The following is a 27781-nucleotide window of genomic DNA, read 5'->3' on the forward strand; positions in this document are numbered from 1 at the left end:
ATTGGTTTTGATCTTTTATTCGCTAAGAAAGGGAAGATAAAATTTAGGTAACGTTGATACGATACGGGTTTGGTTAGTTTCATTTTATAAGTTAGACACCATGCTAATGATTTTTTGTTTATTAGTTTACGAGTAAGCAAATCGTTGACACTTCTTTTGGATTCTATGACCAAGCAGGAAGATGGGAAGTAGTGGATAGTTTGCGGCCCTTTAGGGCTTACCTGGTTACAGAATCACATGTTTTTGTACAATGGTTTGCTCGAAAATGAAAGTAAAGACTAGTGAAGAAGGCATAAGTAATAAGAGAGAGTATGGTTAAAATGGTACTGATAAGAAAGTTGGAACATGTGTGATGCATGATGGATGCAAAGTTACCAGCTAGCGGCCACGTCGACTAGTCGATCTGGCACGGGAACCCCTACCTCGGCTTCCCTCCCCCTGCGAGTAAAACCTCTCTTCAAGGGCGTCATTGCAGTCGGTGAGATGCTTGACCCTAGCTTCCAAAGTGGTAATTTGTCTTGCAACGTCTATGTATTTGGCCCTCCATTTGTCGACAATGTCATAGTTATAATCGTGAACGTAGGTATCCATCACAGAATAGAGTTGTTAGATGCAAAGGCGAGCAACGTCCTCCCAACTTATAGCCGGATCGCCTAGCCGTAATCAACGGCTCATAGGATGGTGGGGAACGGTAGAGACGATGTGACGATAGCATCTGCGTCCATCATGGTATGTCTGCATTAGGCACCTGTAAATGGGGTTCGGTATGTCAAGCTTGTCGCAAGCTTTATCGAGCCAGGATCTGATCCCGGTGTGTATTAGAGGATCCTTAAGCGACTTGTCCGGAACAACTGCATGACATGTGTAGAGGAGGAGGCACTAGGTTATACATTAACGAGAAAAACAAGAAATAACATGTGCCTGGATTTGTGTATATTGATGATAAAATAGCAATGCACTACTTACGTCTCGTTGGTTGTGGGTTGACCATCTCCTCTTGATGGTACCTAGCCCGTAGGGCTCTCAAGGCGTTCTTTTCTTTTTCACGGCAATCATCTGGCTGTATGTGGTCCGGCGCCTCGCCATCGGCAATGCGCTTGTTCCCAACATCCATGTTCCCTCCTCCGAAGTAGACCAGCCATGTGTCCAAAGCCTCTTCTAGAGTATCGTGCCTCTGCCAGCTGTAGTACTGGTGCTCATGTGTTTGTTCAAGGAAGTTTTCACGGGAGGTGTATATCCCAGGCACCCATCCTTGGTAGACACAGTAATAATATGGTGAAATTATATCCTCCATGTTTGAGTAGCTTGTGGTGGTTTGGGTGGTGTGGAGTGGCATATGCGATGTGGGTTATATACGCGTTTGGAGTGGATGAATGAGTTGGTCAAAGTGCCAAAGTTGACAGAGGACTGAAATGGGTGCAACGCTGAGTCTGGCATGTACAGCTTTGCAGCGGAATCTGATTCCCCTATCGCCATGTTGAAACAGTTGAATGATTAGACTAAAGGACATTGAGTTTTAGGAAGTATTCGTTGGAAGGCCTTGCACTTGAACGAGGAAGGGTTAAGTTGTTTATGACGTGGCCTGATTTTGAATGAGAGCATGATTAATAGGGAATGTCGTAGTAAGGATTAGCAAGGAGTTGTTGAAGTATGAAATGGCATTGCTTTAAGATCATGGGGGCAGCAGTTAGGTTGTTGCAGCTTGCTCATTAAAGAGGACATAGGGTCGTGTCTCCTCAGAGAAGTAATTAATGGTTGTATTATGGCTTTCGGATGACATGGTGACATTGATTTTGTAAAGACATTCGTTAAGGGGAGAGATGGTGCGATCTGATATATTTTGTACTAATTAATTGGATATAAAAGCGTGAACGTGAGCTTTCCTTTCCCGGCAGTAAGCGACAAAAAATAAGGTAGGTTGCATTTAGTTTTCACCGAATTTGAATGGTTAAAATTAACTTTAGCACAAGGTGATTTGTGAATAAGAAAGCCCAAATTAAATTAGCAGGAATTTAAGCGGTATTCCCAACTTTATGCACATGTCGTGTGCTGTGTGAAGGAATGGTATTCTTGAGAAATGGAAAGCATGTGGTCGGACCATCAAGGAGATATGATTGAATGATAACTCTGAGATTACAGTATAGTAGACTACTCAACTATTCTATATCTCATGCAGAAGGATTGATGCCAAGTACAAATTAAAAAATAGGCGTTCATAATTTAGAAGGGAAATAGTGAAAGAAAATCTTATGAAATTGATTTATGGATTTGAATATCGGATTATGGAGAAGACAATGCAATATGAAAGTGTTACCTGTGGGAGTGTTGGAGCAATGCCAGTGGAGAGTTGCCTTTAGTTGCTTTAGTTGCTGCAGTCATTAATTAATTGGAATAAATAAAATTAATAGGGTCATTAGATAACTTTTGTTATAATAATGTTATTAATATTTATAAATTAAAAATAATTTAATATTATAAGTTAACAATATACAGAAATAAAATTTAATAATTTGGTAAATAAGCAAAATAATAATTACTATATGGTTTAAGCTTAAAGTAAATATCAATTACACACAACGTAAACGAATAATATAGTTAAACTCAACAATTATCGGCAGCACCATATCGCATTTGCAGAGAAGTATATTTCGTATCGACACCTCCTAATTGGTTTTCTACAGCCACTAGAGCGGAGTCTGGATGTTACATTGGTTGCAGCAAGAAGGCACCATATCGAGAAAGATAAACTCACCCATGGTAGGCGCCACCTCTGTAGACTTTCTTGAGAGTCGTAAAATGTTAGTTACGCATCATGGGTTTTACTTGTCTCACTTTGATGTCGTCTTGTTTCTTTCAGGTAGACAGTGATTTCGTGAGGATGAAAATTGCTATAAACATAGTACGGTCCGAGATGAATGAGGTAGGGGATACATTGACGTTATGGCCGAAAGTCTTTAGAGCTCATTGGTTGGCCCTACTGTCTCAGTACCCTGACGGCCATGGCATTGCTGGCGAGAAGTTTCGTGTCTTTGAAATCGGAAATGTCTTGCCAGCCTTATAAACCCTCCCACTTTTTTACCGTTACAGCTTTTGTGTTCAAATCCACGTGCTATCGTGAAATATTTGTCTAGACACGTGGATTTTGTAACGGAACTACATTCAAATAGTCCATTTGCTGCTGTGAAATATTTGTTAGTGCATGTGGATTATCCAATGTCATTTAGGTGACCATCATGGCATGCCCTTGACTAGTTGATATAAGGTTGGGTTGAAGGGTATATGATAGTAACGTAGTAATAAAGTCACATTTTGGTTCCATGGATTATTAGCATGTAGCATCACAAATTTCTTTTGGCACATGTCCTCCTGGTAATTAGGTGGAATACTAATGTAATATGCCTTATTTCATTTGAGATACAATGTATATCATCCATCAACATGGACGGTTGATGTGTTTATGTTACAAAATATATATTTAGTCAAATATTTGAGGCTGCTGCTGAAATGCCGTCTGCATTAGTAACTTTATTGTTCCTAACATGGTTACTAACATTCTCGGATTGAAACAATGACGTATTGTGATATGCACCGTGCGGTTAAACATATCACCAATGCGAGATCTGACACAGAAACTTTTATGTAACACATCTTGAAGGATCTATACTTGCTCATTATTAGGAGATTTATAACATCAATCTGCAGCAAGACTATGATTATAACTTTCATTCGTGCGTCCATGCTTTTTCATTCTTGACTAGCCACAGGTTTTGCGATCAAAATAACAATTCAGCTAAGCTAATAAGATACAGTACTTTATTTTGGTCTATACTAATAAGTAGTTATTTCTTCAAGTCTAGTGTGTTGTATCAGATTAAATAATAAGTCGTTAATTACTATAGAATAATGTGCGATAATTCATCAATAACTATCATACACAACAATTAGGTAACTCTAAAATCAACAACCACACTACACAACAAGCAAATTCAGCAACAATATAGACCAGTGTCTAATGGACCCTAACAAACCACTGCTAACAATATACACCACAAGCAACTTCAGCAATAACGTGTCCAACGTACGGTTCCCGTATACAACCTTGCTCCTTTGACTCAACGATCATATGATACTTTCTAACATGGGTGGGAAGTCAACTGTCTTAGTGGGATTAAATTCGATTGTACCACCTCCCTGATCCTGTTTATAATTAACAAACCACATCAACTTGATAACCATATTTATGTATCAACAAACATATACGCATAAAATTAACTACCATCAACTATTATCACTTGTTAAGTACCGAAAAAAACACAAAATGAAATTGGCACACCATAGAATCAAAGTGGGAAAAAAATACAGAATGGTTCCAGCATGAATTTTGAAGTCAAAATAAACCACAATAACCACCCTATTTACATGTGCGGGTGAAGTTTGCTTTTCCTGAGTTGACACCTCCAGGTTACCGGGCATTGTTGGGGGTCCGGCATTTGGGCATCGAGTTCGCCTATGGCTTACACAGCCACACGTGCTGCATCATCGCCGCTTTATCCCCCACATGCCCACCGGGTCGTTGCTGCGTCCTGTCCCTTTTGTCCTAACACCAATTGGATCCTTCACCAACTCCTCCTGCCCGGCAATGTTACTTGTCTCCGCACCATGGGACTCAAGCATGCTCCTTTCTTCCAACAAATGCATGTCCCGAACAACCTTTTCAACATAATGCCTAAGGTCCTCCTCTCTAACACATGCAACTTTGGCAAAACGTTTGCAGTGCTGGAGGAATGCACCAACCTGACTTCGGTACAGCGCAACCGCATCACCAGCTCGGCAACTCAGGCTTTCCTGAGCAGCATCATCCTTTGCCCATTTCGACCATCGCTTTAGGACAAGGCTCTTCGGCAACGACTCCATATCAAACCTTACCAGTACTGCTAGAATGTGCACACAGGGCAGTCCGAACGACTCCATCCTGAGACAACTACATCTAAATGAATTATTCGCGGCTAGATGGTGTACGTTCCACCGCATTTGGATTTGTGATACTTCTGTGTCATATATATGCAACCCTCTTCACGCTCTATGTATTCCAATATAGTCACCCTAACGCACCTCTTAAGACACTCACAATATCTTGAAAAAATTTCCCTCGTAAAACTCATCGCACCAGACTTCTCAAGCTCTGGGAACTCTGTCTGAAGGACTGAGATCCCATACGATGATCAAAAATTGAGCTCCTCCTCATTGTCTCTTAGGAAATCAACATAACGCTGAAAATTCGTTACAAACTCAAGTATGTCGTATCTTCTTTCCACAAACCTCCCTAGATTTGTGTGGAGTGACTCACATTGAGAGGTTATTCTAATACCAGCAAAGAACCTGCCGCGTATGTACGCCGTGGCCCACAAGGACTTCTTCTCGTAAATATCCTTTACCCACGCTACTTCCCTTACGCCGCACTCCTCCATCATCGCTTCCCAATGTTTCTCAAACTCCTCTACCTCCAAGTCAGCCAGCATACAGTGCCTAAACAAGGTCATGAACTGAGGTTTATAGACGTTCGATGTTGCATTTTTCAATAGATGCCAAGCACATAGGCGATGATGGGCACCTGGAAATACCTCCTGAAGAGATAACCTCATCGATCGGTCACCGTCTGTTATCTCCCCAGTGGGAGCTTTGCCCTTCATACATTGCAAGAAGGTTCGTTCGCAATACCCAAACATATGATGTCTGTGACTCGCACGAGACCATTGCAGTTGCAAACACGCAAGTTTGGTTGTGGTGATTAACTCCAGAAAAGATAATCACTGGGAGATTGTACTTGTTCCTCCCATAAGTGGCATCAAAGGCCAAAACGTCCCCAAAATGTTATAGTCATCCTGGCTACGACCATCACTCCAAAAGATATCACACATGTTTTGCCCTGGACCGACCTCATACCTCCAGAAAATTTTTTCATCTGCACGGTAGCCCCATCCAACACCATTAACGCTGCATTAACATCACCATTTTGTAACAGCCTCTGCCGCCTAAGCTCATTGTAAAGGACTCTCTTAGTAAAAGGAACGAGATTGAACCCACCAGCCTATGCAGCAAATGACTTGTATATCTTCGGAATCGAGATCCCAACTTGCCTCAAGCTATCCATGTGAGCTATATCAACATCAGAAACCTTCCGATATGAAGGTAGGTACTCTACAAATTTTTTGGGTAGTAGCTCGTGGTTATGATCATCCACAAAGCGTGACACAAACCACTTCCCTGTCTCACCATTCGGTTTTATCCGCATTTCAGCAAGACATCCACACCGAGTAACAACCTTCTGTTCCCTCTTCCTATCCTGCTTCTATAGCCATTTTTTGTCTCTGTAACCTTGCCGGTTGCATAAATACATGTACCTAACAAACTCCCCTTTCTAGTTTTTCAATTTCTTCTCCTGTCGTATCGCAAAACCCTTTGCTCAGCTGTACTCTTTATAAAAAACTATGGCCTCTTTTGGACAACCAAACTCCAACTTCAACACATCCTCTGCACTTAACAAACCTGCCTCTGATGACTTGCTAAAATTACCCAGTGCTTGGTTAAAAGAATCTCCATCGTAGCCATCTTCCTCCATCTTAATAACCAACACCTCTTCCTGAAAGAAAAAAAATTAAGCCACAATAGCGGTCAACAGAAAATTAAAAAACAATACCCATGTACAAAACACTAGCATGAACAAAAACAAATAACAGATTTATGCAACCATGATACACACTCGAACCACTACACTCTAACCTGGAACACAATCAACTAACATATCTTGCTAAAATTCCTACTTTACAACTAAAAACTTCCTAAACCTGAAGTTTTCGCCATGTTATCAATGGTTATTCACACACAAGTACCTACCACCACTATATTCTATCTAAATAATGCCTACAAGGACCCAACATTTCAACCATCCACTGCCACGCCTTTCACTCCTCTTCCTGACATACACGATCTTTCCTATACTTTCCTACTAAAATAATGCACACTAATTCCTCTTCCCCTTACTAACCAATGAAATGTTTAACTACCTGCACAATGCTAACGAGAATCTATAATTGCTTTTATAATTGCTTTTTCTGCCTCATTATAAATCCATGTCACAAATAAAAACCTCAACTGTAGAACCCACCAATCAATCATACACACCGTAATTTTTGGCCATCTAATTCGACCGACCGTAATAACACAACACATGAATCCAAAAATTTCAAAATAAAATAAACTTTGGTACCTTACTTAGAACAAGCACGAACACCTCACTCTGTTCCGGCAGTGCCCAACCATCTAACCCCAGCGACAACAAGCCTCAAAACCTCCATATGGAGACGCAGAGTAACCATCACTCAAAATGCTCCAAAGAAAACTTAAGGGAGACAATTGCACTTTTCTTATTTTTTTTCTATTAAACTTTTACTCCACTTGTAAAGCCACAACACATCTGCTCACTAATTTTCATTCTATCAATTTATACCACAACCCTTTTTAGCTGGTCAAAATAGACATTACACATTCTAACTCAAGGACAATTTTGTACTTAACCACTTCAGAACAAGACAAATCCTGAATTGGTAACTTGTTCGTACATGGAACATTGGAGTTCCGTTAAAGTACAACGGAACACGTGATAATTTTCCTATTGTTTTATTTATGGAATTCTTATTACTTTTTTTGTGAGCTCTCTTTTTTCTGTTAAATTTTTTGTTTGACATTGTATACTTTTATAATTGTGGTTTTTATATATTATATTTATTGTTGTTATTTTTTATAATATAATTTATTGATTTCATTAGACAGAACAAATTAAACAAAAAATTAACCATAAATAATAATAATAATAATAATAATAATAATAATAATAAATTATAGCGTATTAAAAAAGAATACTAAAAAACATATTATATACAAAACATACTAAAAAATATATACTTGAGAAAATAACACTAATTTAATATCATGTCTATTTAGTGGATCTGCTGCATGAGACTTTAAGGCCTATAAAGCTAACACATGATAAGCCGGACATAATTTTTTTGAAGTTTGATAAAGAAGATATATTTTCAACTAACTCTTTTGTGCAGGTAGTACAGTCAGAATCCCTCCCGGAGGATATAACCAGCTACAATTTCACAAGAACACTATGAAAATGTTTGGTGCCGCCACGAGTGGAGTTATTTATTTGGTTTACTCTGATAGGAAGAGTAAATACTAAAGAAAGACTCCATAGATTGGGAATTATTAGTCAAGGTGACAACATGTGCGTCTTGTGTAACAAAGAAGTTGAACATATTCATCATTTATTCTTGGGTTGTGAGTTTACTTGGCAGGTGTGGTGTCAATGGCTAACTGAATTTGGGAGATCGTGGACTGTCCCGGGCTCACTGAAAGAACACTTTGAGAGTTGGATAGGTGCTACTAACAGGAAGGTAGAGCGCAATAAGTGGCTCATTTGCTTTTTTTCGGTTATTTAGAACGTTTGGCTCGAGAGAAACGGACGAATTTTTAATAACAAGGAGGCAACTGCAGAGGTGGTATTTCAGAAATCTTTAAACAGTTATAGAGAATGGAGTAGTTTAAATCATTTCTGTTGTTGATGGCAATGCCGAAGATGGCATTAAGGGGATTTTTGTCTTTATTTTCTTGTTCTTGTTGAATTGTTATTGTTGGGAATAAGTAGTATGACCACAATCCAATCAATCACGTGTTAAATAATTTGTTATTGTTATTATATTAAAATGTTAATATAATAAGGTCCTTGATTAAATTTAGAGATTTATCATTGTGATAGTGATCACAATATTGAGAGATAAATCTTTTATAATTTAATCTAAATTATTCTTGGTCATAGGATTATTAAAAAGGACATTAATAATCAGAAAGATCAATATATATAATGGTCTTCATTGGATGAAGATTAATAGATCTCATTTATTAAATTATATATATAGATGGTGTATATAGGGATATGACCATTGAACTGGCTCACTCTGAGAATTCCTAATGGTTATAATTGCCGCATATTTGTCAATAGGATATTCTCAAGATGAACATAGTAATAGAGTTTCCTTTGACCTGCGACTATCATAGTAATTAACAACGTATTTATTATACTTTGATTCCGGACACCTAATACCCTAGGGTACTAGTTAAATGGACATTGGGTATGATTTAAATACTTGTAGAATTAAAGATTAGTCAATAAGAAATCCGTCAACTCTCTGTAAAGAGTTTGAGCTCTATGATTATAATAACTGAGATGAATGAAACCTTGGCCAAGGAAATTGAATGAATGAAGAAATGAGTTTTTTAAGTCATTCATATTTCATTATAATAATGGTAACATGTTAGAGTTTGCACAATTAAACCATACTCTAAGGGTTAACCAAGAGCTGGAAAGATGGAAGGAATTATACTTTGTTCTTCTAAGGTTCTTAGTAAAAATATATTACTTCATACTATCGGGTCGTTGAGGAGCATTGCTAAACGCCAACCTTGATTAGTAAATTTAGTATGACTAATTTACTACCCGTTTAGTATTGAACCTATGGGGTCACACACTAACGAGTGTTCTAATCTTTGCTGTAGAATTATTTAATTATTATTTTGATTTGATCAAATAAATAATTATATTAATTCAAATGGAATATTATTATATTCTTTGCTAGCACCAAGAATATAATAATAGTATGATAATTGAGAATATTAAATGAGATTTGAGAATAATTAGTTATTCTATTTCTAAATTTGGATAAGATCCTAACTGATTCTGTTTTCATATTGAGTTATGATATGATTCATAAAATTTGAATGATTCAGATTTGGAATTTCAAGATATGATTTAAATTTAAATTGAGAATCAAATTTAAAATCAGTAACAAATCTCATACTATATATATGTACGTCAAGAGTACAGGAAAGTTACAAAGAGAATAACAAGAGTTTTATTCCTTTATCTCTACACACATAAATGTATGTGAGCTTAATTCTTGGAGAAGATTTTTATGGCATGCAAAGAGTTGCAAGAGATTTCTCAATTTAGATCAGATATCCATTGGTCAAGGAGTTGACAGCAAAGGTTGGTCTCAGTGTGGATACGTATAGCGCCTTCGTACCATTGAATGAGAAAGTGATTTTTACTAGCGTACACACATGTATTTAAATCTGATCTATATATTCTTTATTATTGGAATAAAGTTTAAGCACAAAAATAGATCTTTAGGATTATCTTCTTTTCTTCCGCTGCGTGTTATGAACACAAGGTAATCCTACAGTGGTATTAGAGCTTTGGCTTTTTTGTGTTTAAATTTTTATTCCTATTTTCTTAAAGTTTGTGAATTAATAGGATTAATTCAAATTGTTTTTAAGCATGATGTATTTATTTCCATTGAGATAGTTTTCTAATAAATTAATAGTTAATTTATTTTAATTATTTAATTGTGATTAAATTATCATTTTTTAATATAAAAGTTATATTTATAATCAAATATTTTGTTTGATTTTATTTATTTATTAAATTTTATTGTGATTTTGATCACAATAAAAAGAATAAGATGCAAAATATCTTTTATTTGTTTCTTATATATATAAATGTATATATAAAAGTCAAATTTAATTTGATAATTTTTTTAGGTTAAATGTTAGTACATGAAAAATTAAATTTTGATTTGATTGATGTGTTTTGAACACTATAATTTTAGAAATTAGTTTTTCTAATATTCTTGATTATAAAGAGCGGCCTGACAACCAGGAGTTTTATTTTCAAGATAATAATCAGTATATACATTTGATGTATTAGAAATTTAATTTTATATTTTACCTAGACAACTTGGGAGTATAAAATTTAATCCACGAGTACTGGTAGAAATTCTCTAACAATTGAGATAAACCCTAAAAGTTAGGAGTTTGCCAAAAATAATTTTATCTCTTATTTACAATGAGTAACCTGACAACCAGGAGACTTGTACTCAAAGACAGAATTTATTTATTCATATGATGATGTATAAGGAGAATTAATTTTATACTTGAACCTAGACAACCTAGGGGTATAAGATATAATTCAGTTAAATAATTGTCTGACAACCAGATAATTATTTGGGATTATAATTGTATGTGATACAATTTAATCATATTTATTTTGAATAGGTATGAGTAATAACTTGACAACCAAGGTACTCATTCATGATTCTAAATAATTTTAACAGAAATATAGATTTCTTAATTTACTTTCATATTTTAAATTTTAAATATGTCTACCTTTTGTGTGGCATACTTGAAAGTAATATATTGACATTTGAGAATTGTTCTCATGTATGAAAGGGTTATCATGGAAATGATAATTCTATTAAAATAATATCTTCCAATAAAATTATTTTTGAAATGGTCAGAACTTTTAAAATATTTGTAATATTATTTTACATGGGTTGTTTGGATAGCCATAAGTTCTAATTTCAAAGGCATATATCCACTATTTATTATTGAACATCTTGAGAAGATGTATGGTGACCCAAGTAAGATAGTATGACTATCAAAGATTTTATTTAAACTAGTGGGAGTATTAGGCAATATATTTTGAATTAAACAACTTCAGAAGTTGAAATGTCATTAGCCAAATGGCTTTAGTAAGAATTGTTCTTACAGGCATTTTTAGAGATTTATTTTGTTACAAACAAATTTTTTCTTAATATGATTAAGGTTTGTGATCTTTTTAAAAAAACTCAATATGAGTATTAAGGATGCATATCAAAATTGCTCTTAAGAGTTGGTTTGACCAATAATAAAGATATTGAGTATTTTTATTATAAGAGCTTAAAGTAAAATCTCTAATATCTAATTGATATTCTATTGAATAGAGGATGAGATTTTCTCAATGCACAAATACTAGTACCGTATGTACTCTATCATGTTTAAGAAACATGAAATTTGATTTAGTTGAGTATTATTATTTGTTAAATATTTGGACTACATTTTAGAAATGTTGCTAAATTAACAAATTTTTCACTAAATTAATTTTTTACCCATATGAGATATGGAAAATGCATAAGATGAAACTTAAGAACATTAGAGTTTGGAGATGTCTTGTATGTATTAAGAGATTGCATAACAATAGAATTGATATTAGGTCTGATAAATGAGATTTATTGGTTACCCTAAAGAAATAATGAGATTATTTTTATCACCCTTCTTATGATAAAGTGTCTGTGATAAGAGGTTAAACTCTTTTTTTTTTAAAAAAGGATTCCATCTTAAAGAAAGAGTGGGAGTGCAATTACTTTTATTAGAATTGTATACCTATACTTTCTCCTGAAAGTATAAAAAGTTTGATCGTCAAACTAACTTTTCGAAAAAGTAGCCTATTTGTATAATGATACAATTCTATAAAGATAGATCTAATGGTTACTTAGATTTTTTACAATCATGTTCAATAAGGATTGTCTTTAAAATAAAATTATGCACTATTGTAGTGGGAGATTTCATGTTTTGAGAAAATGTGATATTTATTATGCACTAAGTGTATTTTACAAAAGGACAAGCAAACACATGTTCTCTAGAGCTAACGTGTTTAAGGTCAAAAGAGTTTTAATAAACACAAACGTGCATTGAAAAATTATACACATGATTGATTGGCTCTAGTGCAAGTGGGAGATTATTGTGATAATAGTAAGCTCAAGATCCAATCTATCATGATTGGCTCTCGTGCAAATGGGAGATTGTTGGGAATAAGTAGTATGACCACAATCCAATCAATCACGTGTTAAATAATTTGTTATTGTTATTATATTAAAATGTTAATATAATAAGGTCCTTGATTAAATTTAGAGATTTATCATTGTGATAGTGATCACAATATTCAGAGATAAATCTTTTATAATTTAATCTAAATTGTTCTTGGTCATAAGATTATTAAAAAGGACATTAATAATCCGGAAAGATCAATATATATATAATGGTCTTCATTGGATAAAGATGAATAGATCTCATTTATTAAATTATATATATAGATGGTGTATATAGGGATATGACCATTGAACTGGCTCACTATGAGAATTCCTAATGGTTATAATTACCACATATTTGTCAATAGGATATTCTCAAGATGAATATAGTAATAGAGTTTTCTTTGACCTGCGACTATCATAGTAATTAACGACGTATTTATTATACTTTGATTCCGGACACCTAATACCCTAGGGTGCTAGTTGAATGGACATTGGGTATGATTTAAATACTTGTAGAATTAATGATTAGTCAATAAGGAATCCGTCAACTCTCGGTGAAGAGTTTGAGCTCTATGATTATAATGACTGAGATGAATGAAACATTGGCCAAAGAATTGAATGAATGAAGAAATGAGTTTCTTAAGTCATTCACAGTTCATTATAATAATGGTAGCATGTTAGAGTTTGACAATTAAACCACACTCTAAGGGTTAACCAAGAGTTGGAAAGATGGAAGGAATTATACTTTGTTCTTCTAAGGTTCTTAGTAAAAATATATTACTTAATACTATCTGGTCGTTGAGGAGCGTTGCTAGACGCCAACCTTGATTAGTAAATTTAGTATGACTAATTTACTACCCGCGTAGTATTGAACCTATGGGGTCACACACTAACGAATGTTCTAATCTTTGCTCTAAAATTATTTAATTATTATTTTGATTTGATCAAATAAATAATTATATTAATTCAAATGAAATATTATTATATTCTTTGCTAGCACCAAGAATATAATAATAGTATGATAATTGAGAATATTAAATGAGATTTGAGAATAATTAGTTATTCTATTTCTAAATTTGGATGAGATCCTAACTGATTCTGTTTTCAAATTGAGTTATGATATGATTTATAAAATTTGAATGATTCAGATTTGAAATTTCAAGATATGATTTAAATTTGAATTGAGAATCAAATTTAAAATCAGTAACAAATCTCATACTATATATATGTACGTCAAGAGTACAGGAAAGTTACATAGAGAATAACAAGAGTTTTATTCCTTTATCTCTACACACATAAATGTATGTGAGCTTAATTCTTGGAGAAGAATTTTATGGCATGCAAAGAGTTGCAAGAGATTTCTCAATTTAGATCAGATATCCATTGGTCAAGGAGTTGACAGCAAAGGTTGGTCTCGGTGTGGATACGCATAACGCCTTCGTATCATCGAAGGAGAAAGTGATTTTTACTAGCGTACACACAGGTATTTAAATCTGATCTATATATTCTTTATTATTGGAATAAAGTTTAAGCACAAAAATAGATCTTTAGGATTATCTTCTTTTCTTCCGCTACGTGTGATGAACACATGGTAATCCTTCAGTTAGCTTGTTTGTCGCTCCACTTTATTGTGTTGAGCTCTCTTATTAAAAAATATCTATTTTAATAATTATCTATCTAAAGATAATTTTAATTAATATTATCCAAAAATATTTATTTTATCAAAATCAATTTTTATTTAAAGTTGCCAAATATAAATCATGTTGATATAAATCCACTTCTATCCAAAATTAATTTTATAAAATCACATTCATTCAAATGTCATTTCACAAACACTAATCTAAACACACAATTAATGGCTTGACATGAGCAGTGAGCCAGTGATCAGAAGTCCTTTTTAGAATTCGTGTTGTGATGTGCAGATGATTAATTGATAATCACATGTTGATAATGGAAGGCTTTGGTTTAATTTTTTGGTTGAATGAGTTTGATGGGTCCACTGCAGTTATGGTGAATTTTATGCCCGAGATGTGGAATTTTTGTTTTCTGAGGTTGTTGTAACGAGTTGGGAGGTAGTAATAAAAAAAAGAAGCCTCCTGTTACCTAGATTATTTCTTTATCAATAATAGGTTTACCATTGTAATTATTTTTTAGTGAGAGTACATAAAAAAAAGTACATAGTATATAAGGTGTAATAACTCAACAAATATTTTAAAAAGGGGGATTTTTCATTCTCTCCAATAATGAGAAGAACCTATCTCTCTCCCTCTCTTAATCCCTTCTGATTCATCAAACCATCAACATCACAGCTTGAACAGCTTAGGGCATGAGATTTTCTTCATGGTGCGGTGAACGTGGAGAGCAACCAAGCTGTGAATCAAAAAAAAAAGTTGTGAATTGAGATCAATCCAATTTTGCCATTCTCTTTCTATCCCTGATTTTTCTTTCGACATTTTCTTTCCCCCATTCTTACCTCTTCCTTCAAACTCATCCAATAGAGTTTGATGAGAGGCTATTTCGCAATATTCTTTCTTGGTGAACATAGCTGTTCCGATCAACGAGTTGGAAGGAAGAAGATCTGAATCCCTATTATTCTGTGATTCATTGATTTCTCAAAATGGCAAACATGGCAAACAGATTCTCCCATTGCAGAGGTCGTGGAGCTACATTGGCTTGCTCTCATTGCAACAAGCAAGGCCACACAGAAGATGTATGCTATAAGAAGCATGGGTACTCCTCCCACTTCTACCAATGGCAGCAACATAACACCACCATCAATCACGTGATCACTGAGGGGCATGATGATATACTCAGTGACAAACAATTCCAGCTCAATTGTCTCCAAGAGAACATTGGAATATCAAGATCTGGATTCACTCCAGAGCAAAGATTTGCCTTGTTAGAGTTGATCAAAGACAAAAGTGTGCAGCAACAACCTCATAATGCAAATCAAATTTTGACTAATTCCATTCACACTTCCACTCCAGGTAAAACCATTGCATTACATTTTAATGCGAGAATTATGAGCATTATCACTCCAAAATATGCACTATGGATCATTGATTCCGGTGCAACAGATCATGTGACTTTTGACTTAAAAGATTTTGCAAGTTTTCAAAATATTGATCCAATCAATGTGATATTGCCAAATGGAACCAAAACTGTTAGCACCATCATTGGCACAATCACATTCTCTAAAAATTTTTTTCTCAAAAATGTTTTATACATTCCTTCTTTTGATTTTAAATTGATATCTGTGTCAAAGTTAACCTCAAACTTACATTGTCAATTGTTAATCAATGATAAGTGTTGTGAGATACAAGATAGATCCACATCAAAAATGATTGGCATTGCTGAGTGTATAGAAGGGTTATATACAATGAGTAGAGAACCAGAATTCTCTCATTTTCCCCCTCTTCCAACAAAGCAAGCTTCATTGGCGGTAACTACTACTACTACTCATCCCACCACACCTTCACACAGTGAGCACAACAACATTTGGCATCTTAGATTAGGACACATACCCATGCATAAATTGATTTTTCTGAAGAAGTATTATCCTTTTATAGATAGTAAATCTTCAAATTTTCCTTGTGATTCATGTCATTTTGCAAAACAAAAGAAATTATCTTTTAATCTTAGTACAACTAAAATAAAAGATTGTTTTGATTTAGTTCATATGGATATCTGGGGTCCTATTTCTGACCCTTCCAATGAAGGACATAGGTATTTTTTGACTGTGGTGGATGGTAAGAGCAAATTCACTTGGATTTTTTTATGAAAACCAAATCTGAAGCATCACAATTGGTTATTAATTTTGTGAATTTTGTCAGAGTACATTTTGAAAAACAAGTTAAGTGTATAAGGACCGACAATGGGCCAGAATTCACTCTAAAATCCTTTTTTGCATCAACTGGAATTTTACACCAAACTTCTTGTGTAGAAACACCAGAGCAAAACGGGATTGTAGAGAGAAAACACCAGCATATTTTAGGTGTTGCTAGAGCACTGCTATTTCAATCAGGAATTCCACATTGTTTTTGGCAATACGCAGTTGCTCACGCCATTCACCTAATTAATAGGCTGCCCAGCACTAACCTGAATAATGCTAGTCCTTATAAGCTTTTGTATGGCAACTTACCTGACCTTTCATATTTAAGAGTATTTGGTTCTCTTGCATATGCCTCCACATTAACAAATTCAAGAACAAAATTAGACCCAAGAGCCAGAAAAACAGCTTTTCTTGGTTTTAAATTAGGAACAAAGGGTTTTCGACTTATTGATTTAAAATCAAAGGAAATTTCATATCCAGAAATGTAATTTTTTATGAAACTCATTTTCCATTTTTACATTCCACTAGTACTGACATTTCTGAAGTGCCCATTCGTACTCCACAATGCATTGATCTTTTTCAATATGATACACCATCCATACATCATTTGCAATCACCCACACATACCACACTCATAGATTCAAATGAACATTTCTCAAGCTCAATGCACTCACCAATTTCCTCACACACCATTGCACCCATTACCACACCACACACTGATAATGCACCTGCATCACAACACTCTGACATCACACATGACTGCATTACTAGAAAGTCTGAAAGAGTCAAGAAACCGCCTGCTTATTTGAAGGACTATCATTGTTTGACAACCCACACAGCTCACTCTAGCAATGTTTCCAACTCTAACTCTTTATATCCTATCTCACAACACTTGTCATATGATAAACTAACCCCGAAATATAAGTCACTTTCTCTAGCCATCACCTCAAATCAAGAACCTAGCACTTATGAGGAAGCGGCTGCACATGAATGTTGGAGAAAGGCAATACAAGATGAATTGACAGCTCTAGATCAGAACAGAACTTGGTGTTTCACTGAACTCCCAAAAGACAAGAAGGCTGTGGGTTGCAAATGGGTTTTTCGGGTAAAATTCAATCCCGATGGCACCATAGAAAGGCACAAAGCGAGGCTAGTTGCAAAAGGATTCACTCAAGTGCAAGGAGTAGATTATGGTGATACTTTTAGTCCAGTTGTCAAAATGACTACCCTACGAGTAATGTTAGCATTAGCAGCGGCAAAGAAATGGCATTTGAAACAGCTGGATGTCAACACTGCCTTCCTTCATGGAGATTTGGACAAAGAAGTTTATATGAAAATACCACCCGGTTTGGCTGTGTCACAACCAGGTTTGGTTTGTAAATTGCAAAAATCTCTATATGGGCTTAAGCAAGCAAGCAGGCAATAGAACATTAAACTCACTCAGACTCTTGTGGATGCTGGTTATAAGCAGTTTTTTGATGATCATTCACTCTTCATTAAGAAACAATCTCAAAGCTTCACTGCCATTCTAGTATATGTTGATGACTTGGTTTTAACCGGGAATGACATTGGTGAAATCAATTCCATCAAGCAAGATTTGGATGACAAATTCAAAATAAAGGATCTTGGTGATCTCAAATACTTCTTGGGAATGGAAGTAGCACGCTCTAACTCTGGAATTCACATTTATCAGCGGAAGTACACCATGGACCTTCTCAGAGATTTTGGTTATCTAGATTGCAAGCCTCTCTCTACTCCATTTGATTATAGTCAGAAACTTTCAAAGGAATCAGGTACCATTTTAACAGACAACACTGTTTACAGGCAGCTCATCGGCCGACTCCTTTACCTCACAAATACTAGACCCGATATCTCTTATGCTGTGGGACGTTTGAGCCAATTTTTGGACTGTGCAACAACTTCTCACCTACAGGCTGCTTTTCGTGTACTCCGATATTTAAAAGGCCGACCTGCAACTGGTCTCTTCTTCTCCTCTACTTCTAATCTGCATCTCACTGGATTTGCCGATGCTGACTGGGCTACCTGTGCCGATACTCGTCGCTCCATTTCCGGTTATTGCTTCATGCTTGGGAACTCGCTCATTAGCTGGAAGAGTAAAAAGCAAACCACAGTTGCCAAGTCCTCTGCAGAAGGTGAATATAGGTCTCTTGCTGTTGCCACTTGTGAAGCTAGTTGGTTATCTTTCTTAATGGATTTCATTGGCTTGCCGCTTCAAAAGTCTATCACTCTATTCTGTGACAACCAGTCAGCCATTCACATTGCCAATAATCCCATTTTTCATGAAAGAACTAAACACATTGAAGTGGACTGCCACATTGTTCGTGAAAAGCATTTGTCTGGTCTCATTCATCTTATGCCAGTTCGTTCCAAGGATCAACTTGCTGATTTTCTTACCAAAGCTCTGCCACCAGGTCCTTTTCTTGCCAATGTTTCCAAGCTAGGATTGTTAGACTTACACAATTCTAGCTTGCGGGAGGGTGTTACCTAGATTATTTCTTTATCAATAATAGGTTTACCATTGTAATTATTTTTTAGTGAGAGTACATAAAAAAAAGTACATAGTATATAAGGTGTAATAACTCAACAAATATTTTAAAAAGGGGGATTTTTCATTCTCTCCAATAATGAGAAGAACCTATCTCTCTCCCTCTCTTAATCCCTTCTGATTCATCAAACCATCAACATCACAGCTTGAACAGCTTAGGGCATGAGATTTTCTTCACTCCTTCCACGACAGTAACCCCCATCTACCTCAACTTCAACAGCACATATCTTTGTATATTCCACCCCTTCTTCATGTCAAAGGTTTCGGGTTCAATTCCTATCGACTGCATCTGAGGAGAAAAAAATTGATAAAAATATATGAGAAGTGTTTGGGTGTGTATACTTGTATTTAAAATTGAGAGTTGTCCAATTTATTTAAAGTACCTAAAATTAAGGATTATCTCATTCATCTGACAAAAAAAATAGCACATATCTACCTCCATTTGTATAGCGTATTAGCCACAAATCAATGACTCAACTGAAGAACACTATCCATCTTCGTGTAAAACCATCAATTATCAACAAAAGTATTCTTGCTCTAACAAAAAAAAAAAGGAAAGACAAAAACCATTAAACACCTTACTATTAACATTGTTATTAGTGTACCAAAGTTTTTCTGATTACTATTAATAAAGGGATCATTAGTAGTCTGTAGTCTGTAACTCCAAAAACTAAAAATTTAAAATAAAGAAACCATAAGATATACTGTTCTTGCTCCAACAAAACTCAATTAAAAAGAGAGCATTAACTACTACTATAATTCTATAAACACTGCAATTAGTGAATAAATGATTATTGCTAGTCCTACAAGGAAGTTTAAAAAAACATTAAACATTACAATTAGCGATGTTATTGGCGTAACAATCATCGTGATTACTATTACTCAAAGTATTATTGCAGTCTTCTAATTTAGCATCATCACTTTCTGGGAGACTTCTCAAACTATATCCATGGAAATCATTTTTTTGGCCTAAAGGAATTTTTGGAGTGTCCTCAAACTATGCAGTTTTTTCCATCACCATCATTTTTCCCTGCTCTAACTACTATGTGCAATATAAAACACACCCATAAACATGAGTCCAAAATATTTTCAGCCCACTTGTCAAAAAACCATAATCACAATTTAACATTAGCTAAACTGTGCAACTGATGTTTTGGTTGAGTAGTTAAATATATTATCTCTTAATATATTATATCCAAATTTAAATTTTAAAAATAATTAAATAATAGATAAAATCTTTAAATATGTGAATGAGTGTGTGGTGTGTGATGTAATACTTAATATTCGAGATGTCCAATCTATCCAAAAAAAAATTACCCAAATAGTGTATATCTTACTAAAGAGTAGGGGTGACAACATGTATGGTACTTACGGGTATCCAACCTGACCCAATTTGATCCGTAACTATATATATATATATATATATATATATATATATATATATATATATATATATATATATATATATATATATATATATATTTGGACGAGAGACTAAAATTAAGAGATAGAGATTGAAAGATAGATAATTAGAAACTAAATTAAGTATTTGTATTGTATTTGGTATAAAATGTACAAAATTAAATTATGTTTTAGTATTCTCTTTAGTTTAGAATAAATATGGAGACTAAACCAAGCAAAATTATTTAAATATCTTTATTAATTAAAAAATAAAAAAAATAAATCCTCATTGGAGATATTTCTAGCCTATACAGTAAGACCTCAGTGATACTTATAGTGGACGCCATCTTTGATACAATTTTTTTATAATTCAATGTCTCTCTTTCTTTGATCTATTTTTCTCTTTTTCGTTTTGTCTCTTTCTTTTTCCTGCGCCGGCCATCAACTTCGCTGGCGCTGTCTCTTCCATCTTCTCCTGGTTCCCAATCTCTTCTCTCTTTATTCTCTGTTGTTATCTCTCTGTTCTCTATTTTTAGTGTGTGAAGAATAGATTTTGAATTCAAAAAGCTAAATAAAAGTATTTTTAGAAAGAAATATTGTAAAAATTTTAGTCTCTATTATTCGAAAATTTTAGTCTCCTATGTTTCTACGTTCTTAAAATACTGAAAAGATTAATAATTTGTGTCTTAACACTGAAATTTTAGTTTTAGTCTATAGTTACCAAATATAATACTGAGTTTCGGTTTCCTAATCTCAATCTTAATCTCTAAAAACAAACGCAGCCATAAATATTTGATTGGATTCAAACTTAACTTTTAATTTAGACTTTTAGGATACATCTAATAAAATATAGAATTGTCTTAAATAATAGACTAGAGTGAATATTAGATCTTAAAGATCCATATAAAAAAATGTAAAATAATTTAGTAAAATGTATTTTTTATTCCTTTCTCTATCTTCTCTTTCATAAAACATTTTTCATGATATCACCACCATTAATGGCAATAAGAACACCACTATTATTCTCTTTTTTTGCCAAATTATTCTTCTTGTTATGCATCTAAACCTTGAGAACACCATGATCAACACTAAACTAACTACAAAACTCTCGAACCAAATCATCATCTTCCTTCTACATCGTTTTCGGAGACGCTAAAGCTGTGGTACGAAAATTGGTGTCACAGTGCTCTACGACACCGCCGCCATGTCAGCACCAGAGAGGGCAAGGTGGTGATAAGCACAGGAGATCAGCGACAGAGACACAAAGTTGTGACTCCAGTTCGGTGTGAAAGACGTTGGTGGTGATTTTGTCAATGAAACTCGACGGCAAAGATGAGCGGATCCTCTGGCTTACGGTCGTAGAAGTTGCAGTGACAACAGAAGACGGCACATTTGATGGATGCAGGTCGCCAGCAGTAGCAATGGGTGTTAGCATGGTTCTTCAAGCATTTCTCGTATATAACGGGTTGTTGGCGATTGGCGACAGTGATATAGTGAGAGGTGATGATGAGAAAGAAAGTTTTTTAATAGTAATAATAATGGTTGTTTCAATACGAAGTGGCAAAGAAAGAAGAAAAGAAAGAAAAAAAATAATAATATAATTTCACAATAAAATTATTTTAAAATATTTAAATATAAAATATAGTTATTATACAATTAATAAATAGTTTAAATCCTAGCCATATTTATAAAAAATCTTAGTTCATAAAAGACCTAAATATTTTTTCTTGGTTGAAAAAGGCTCCGTAAAATATATATGTTGATTTTTGGCTTTAATTTTGGTGCAGAAATCTTATTTGAGATGGTCCGTCTATTATTGGATTGGCCCCGCAAGCATTTTCTATCTGATAGGCGAGTATTGAATCTTGTATGTTTCCAGTCCCAAAGAAAAAAAAATCTTGTATGTTCCATAACCCCAATAAAGTAAAAATGTTCCATTCATATTCTTTTTTTTTTAAAAAAATATCAAAATAATCTATAAGAAAAATAATGTTTTAATTAGTCTTTGAAAATATAATTATAAATTAAATTAATTTTTTTATAAATTAGATAATCATATATGGTATAATCATTTTATACGTATCATCTAATTAACAAAATGATCAATTTAATATAATCTTATTATGTTACTCTTTATTGTAATTAACGTTTGATTTTAAATAATTTTTAACTCTTTAAAAATCTTTTTTAAAATAAGATCGTTACTACTTACTAGTTAGTATAAAATAATTAGAAAATTAGTCTTTTAAGGTAATCATAGATATAGTAAATTACCTCATTGCTAAAGGCAATAATGGATAACATGAAGAGATTCTAATATTACTAACGTGTTTAAATCTTTAGTTTAAATTTTATCTCTATACTCACCTAAAAATTGCGAACTCGAATCTCCTTATTTTTTATTTAAAAAAATACTATTTTCATTCTAAATTTCTTAACTTCATCCTATTTAAGTCGATATATAAAAATATTTATTTTCATTTAAACCTAACATTTAGTCTTTCTACATTTCACAAAATCAAATATTATTTACGAATAATTAACAAATTGAATTACTAATTTGCGACACTAAATAACAAAAGATAGAAATTTAAGTTTAAATATTTTTTATATATAAAAAGTTATATATTTTTATTTTTATGAATATTTTTATATTATATATTAAAAGTGTGTTATATCCAAACAAAATATTTATCCCAAGTCTGTCTAAGTTGTTATAACAACTTTTTAAATCACTAGTTTCTTCTTCTTCTCTTTCTCCGTTTCTTTCTCCTTCTCCGCCTTCTCTTATTTCTTCTTCTCTTCCAAATTTACACAGGTTCTTTCTTCTTCTTCTTCTTCTTCCAATGAAGCACATGCAGACTTCTTCTTCTTCCAAATTTGGACAGACAGGTTTTTCTTCTTCTGTTCTTTCTTCTCATCCTCCTCTTTCTTCTTTATCACCATCACCAATAAGAAGAAGAAGAGAAAGAAGCACAAAGGAGAAGAAAAAGAAAAAGAAGTGCATGGAAGGAGAAGAAGAAGAAGATGCAGTGCGAACGAAGAGAAGAAGAAAAAGGCGCGTGTAATGATACTCTTTTAATGAAAGTAATTTTTGTTGGTCTTGGACCTACTTCGATAACATGAAGCTGCGCAGGAAGAACTAAGAAACCTTTCATTCATCACAAAAGAAAAAAAAAAGGAAACTAGAAAACCAAATAACCTTACAATAGTAACCACATTTTTTCTAACAAGGAACACTAGCTTAGGTTGAAACAATTCAGAACCCCACTTGGTGAACCCAATTCAAATATACATAGATAATTCACAAATCTGATTAACTAATCTTGGCGAACCGTTAGGTTATTAGATCCTATACCGCTGACATATTAACTAAATATGAATCCTTTATTACTCCCTTCATCCAACTTGAGTTAATTTTTCAATCAAATGGACAATTCCAATGTCTTTTACACACAGTACACTATAACTCTGGTTTGGATCCTCCTGTTCAAACATAATAGTGATGAGAATTTGAAGAATGCACAAAGAAAATGGAATTAATTAATCATTGCAAAAGACCAAAATGTCAAATTACCATTGTGCCCCATGTTCCCAAGAGCTGTACTAGAATCATAGCTCATTCCATACAAGTTTTGGAATTCATGGTCCAACAGACTCTGCAATACATGACAAGTTATTACTTAATGAAACAACGTTATTCGTTATTTCGACTATGCTATTTGTACACCAAAATCAGCCAAAATATATATTGGAATACAAATATATATTAAAAATAAATTAAACCCACACACAAATGCATTAGTGGCTGATTTTGGTATACGAATAGCAGTTTTATTTCTTATGACATTATGTTAAGGATTTTGGTTTACCTGAGGCAAGGGAGGGAGTTGATTTGAAGTGGTAGGCATGGGCACTAGTGTTCCTTGGAAGCTGGAACTAGGGAATGCTTGAGAGCAGCTTATACCACCACCATATCCACCAATTCGTGATTGCAGAATCTAATTTAAATAAATCATGTTAAATATTAACTTTCTAGTTAAAAATAGTCAGTGATTCAAAGAGTCAAGACCCTTTGCTTACATCTTTTGAGAGAATCCGCTCTAGGTCCAAATTCAGCTCTGGGTTCACAGTGGCAAGTTTCATGGACAAAAACTGCAAAATATTGAGTGTTCATATTTCATAACATGATAACAAGATAGAAATTAGGAATCAGCTCTTATTTTTAAGATTATTACTATATAGTATATACCTCAACCTGCTGTTGCAATGATTGCACATAGTTTATAATCTCATCAAGCATCACTGCTTTGCCAGTTATCTAAAAACAAGCCAATGAACACCACCAAAATTGGTGTACAAGAAATCATCATTAGTTTGGATGAGAAAGCAAGAAATCAAAGCAAACTCAATCATCACCTCAAATAACAACTAACCTTGTTGCATCCTGGAACAAGTTCTTGAAGCAACCTCATTCGCTCACTAATCTTTTCTCTCCTTACCTACAAAAAAAAATGTCATTGCTTCTGTTATCAACAAGAAGAAATTAATGGAAGATTTCTTGGTAACAAACTTCTGTATTAACCATTAAGATGATAGTATACCCTTTCTGCAAGGCTGTGACTGTTAGTAGCTTGGCCTCTTCTTGCTCTCACATGAATGAAATTCTCTTTAGGTGTTTCTCCACTTTGACCACTTTTGTCTTTATTTTCTTCCACTTTTGCTTTCTTCTCATCATCTTGATTTTTTCTCTTCCCAGAACAATCTTCAGCATTCTACAAAAAGAAAGAAAACAATGCATTCATTAGCTTACTTAACTAAATAAACACACAAGTGAGTGCAATACTCTGCATACCTTGTTTGGACTGAAAGTAGAGTTATTATTATGTTCATGGCCTCTCTTTCTTCTTCTATTTCCACTAGGTGCTGATCCTGAATCTTCTCCTTCTCCTTCTCCCTGTGAGTGCTCACTGTTTGGAGATTGGAGAAAGGAGCCAACCATTTCAGAGAAGCTCCCACTTCCATAGGATACAGGAACCTGAACCTTGGGGATTGGAACCATATCTCTAGACATGTATTGAACAATGTGGGGAGCCTGCTGGTTTTCCAAAACAAGAGTGTACAACAATGAGTTGGAGAATTCATTATTATGATGAGAAACCATTGGTATTGGTATTGGTATTGAAGAAGTAGAAGGGTCTCCAACAAGAGTAGTAGTATTAGTAGTTTGAAGTTGAGTTAAAGGAGTAAGAGGATCCCAAGCAGAGGAAGCAAGAAAGGGATTAGCTACATTTGAAGGCTCAGAATTAGAACTTGCCATTTCTGAACCACTTGTCCCCAAACCCAATGAAGAAGGACAACTCATCAGAATGCCCTTTTTCTCTTCCTGTTGAAGCCTCATGGCATTTTCAACATCACTACTCATCTTCTGAAAAGAGAAAATAAACAATGTATATATATATATATCCTAGGAGCAGTGGTACTGCTACATGGAGTGTAAGGATATAATAATGGAGTTGAAATAAACAAAAGTGTATGATGATTAAAGGGGAAAGTGAATTTTGACTAAGGTTGGCTCGAGAGATATGAGATATCTTGCAGCACTCAACAAGGAACAAAATAGGCTTTGCAGCTTTATAGGGACTGAGAGAGAGAGAGAGAGAGTGTTAGCTAACAAGTTAAAGTAAAAGAAGAAAGAAGAGGCTCATTCATTCTCATATCTATCTATCTATCTATCTATCTCATTGACACAAAGCAAAAGGAATATAGTCTAACTAGCCTCTAGTTTGCTTCTTCCATCAATAACCTTCCATGAAGGATCAAGGATAATGCTGCTCAGTGAAAAGGGAAAATGCTCCCTCTCAGACAGGAAAGTAGAACCTTTAAGAGCATAAAGTGGAAAACAATGTCTTTAGCTAATATCTCCCAATAAAGCAGATTCTCTTTTCTTCTTTCTTCACAATACTACTAAAAAATTATATCTTCATTCCTCCTTCCAATTTGAAGAAGAAACAATGAACAAAAGCATCAAATTCTACTCAAATGCTTGTATCAAATAAACCCATTTCATAAATTGGGTTAGGAACATAAAAGGGAGCACAAAAAAAAATCCAACTTTTATGGATCACAGAAAACAGAAGAAACTATTGAACTAGAGAGAGAGAGAGAGAGAGAGAGAGAGAGAGAGAGAGAGAGAGAGAGAGAGAGAGAGAGAGAGAGAGAGAGAGAGAGAGAGAGAGAGAGAGAGAGAGAGAGAGAGAGAGAGAGAGGGAGAGAGAGAGAGAGAGAGAGAGGTTACTTGCAGAAGCTAGCAGCAGGTGACAATTTTAAAAGACATAGTAAGCAGTAACCACTGCCAACTGCTCCTGTGTAAGGTAAATTATTGCAAACACAGAACCTAATCTCTTCTTTTTTCCTCTTACATGAAACTTTACTGCTTGTAATTTCTTCTGTTAGTTGTTTCAGTTCCAAATTATTCATTTGTTCCATTATTAATACTTTAAATTGTAGCAATTATTATTCCTTATGAATGTGCATGTGCATGTGTATGCGTGTGTACATCTTTTGTTTCCTAAACTTATTATAAAAATGAAGGGACTGACGATAGATTTTGTAAGCTGAAAAGACTAAACATGTGTGTGTGAGTGAACTAAGAATTAAATTGAATGGTATAATGGAAAAGTAATTTGATTATTGTAGCTTAGATTTCGATAGTTTCTTTTCTTTTCTTCTCATGAAGGCAAGCGTGCTCCCCTTTGTATTCATTAAAAAACGAAGACACTTGTTTTCTTTCAATTTTTTATTTTCTATTTGACTGACAGAAATGCCAACTGTGTGTAAACAAAACAGTCATATATTCTTTGCGCACTCATTTACACGGTGCCAACTAACCGCTTCAACCTTAAAAAAAAAATACTAGGTGGATTGTTGTATAACCTCGTTCATGAACATCACTTATTAGAATTTAGAACACACTGTGTTGTTACTTCACGATGGGTCCTCACTCATTCCGATCCTGAATCTTGAGAGAGAGAGAGAATCGACCCCACTAAATCTGCCTTAAAATCCATGCAACCTGTGTGCCATGCTTTGAGGTGAAACTGAAACTGAAACTGAAACTGATTCAGGTTGTGGACCACAGGTGACAAGTGTAAGGACCTGATACAGATAACATCGAGAATTGTGTATGCTGCCACCACATCCTATCATGTACCCTCCTAACTCCTCTACTCT

The 27781-nt window shown here is 34.3% G+C and overlaps 1 protein-coding gene across 1 annotated transcript; it reads right to left on the reverse strand.

Moving 5' to 3' along the window:
* Positions 1–23677: 23677 nt before the first annotated feature.
* On the reverse strand, positions 23678–27083 carry LOC112706399 (uncharacterized). The gene is made up of 8 exons (XM_025757696.3): positions 25404–27083; positions 25153–25323; positions 24985–25050; positions 24801–24869; positions 24632–24703; positions 24421–24549; positions 24126–24207; positions 23678–24034 (listed from the first exon to the last, which is right to left on the reverse strand). Exons 1-8 carry the CDS (start codon positions 25971–25973, stop codon positions 24012–24014), a joined length of 1182 nt encoding a protein of 393 aa, XP_025613481.1. The 5' UTR covers positions 25974–27083; the 3' UTR covers positions 23678–24011.
* Between the last annotated feature and the right edge of the window lie 698 nt (positions 27084–27781).

The sequence above is a fragment of the Arachis hypogaea genome, chromosome 8 (genome assembly GCF_003086295.3).
Source record: "Arachis hypogaea cultivar Tifrunner chromosome 8, arahy.Tifrunner.gnm2.J5K5, whole genome shotgun sequence".
Classification (NCBI taxonomy): Eukaryota; Viridiplantae; Streptophyta; class Magnoliopsida; order Fabales; family Fabaceae; genus Arachis; species Arachis hypogaea.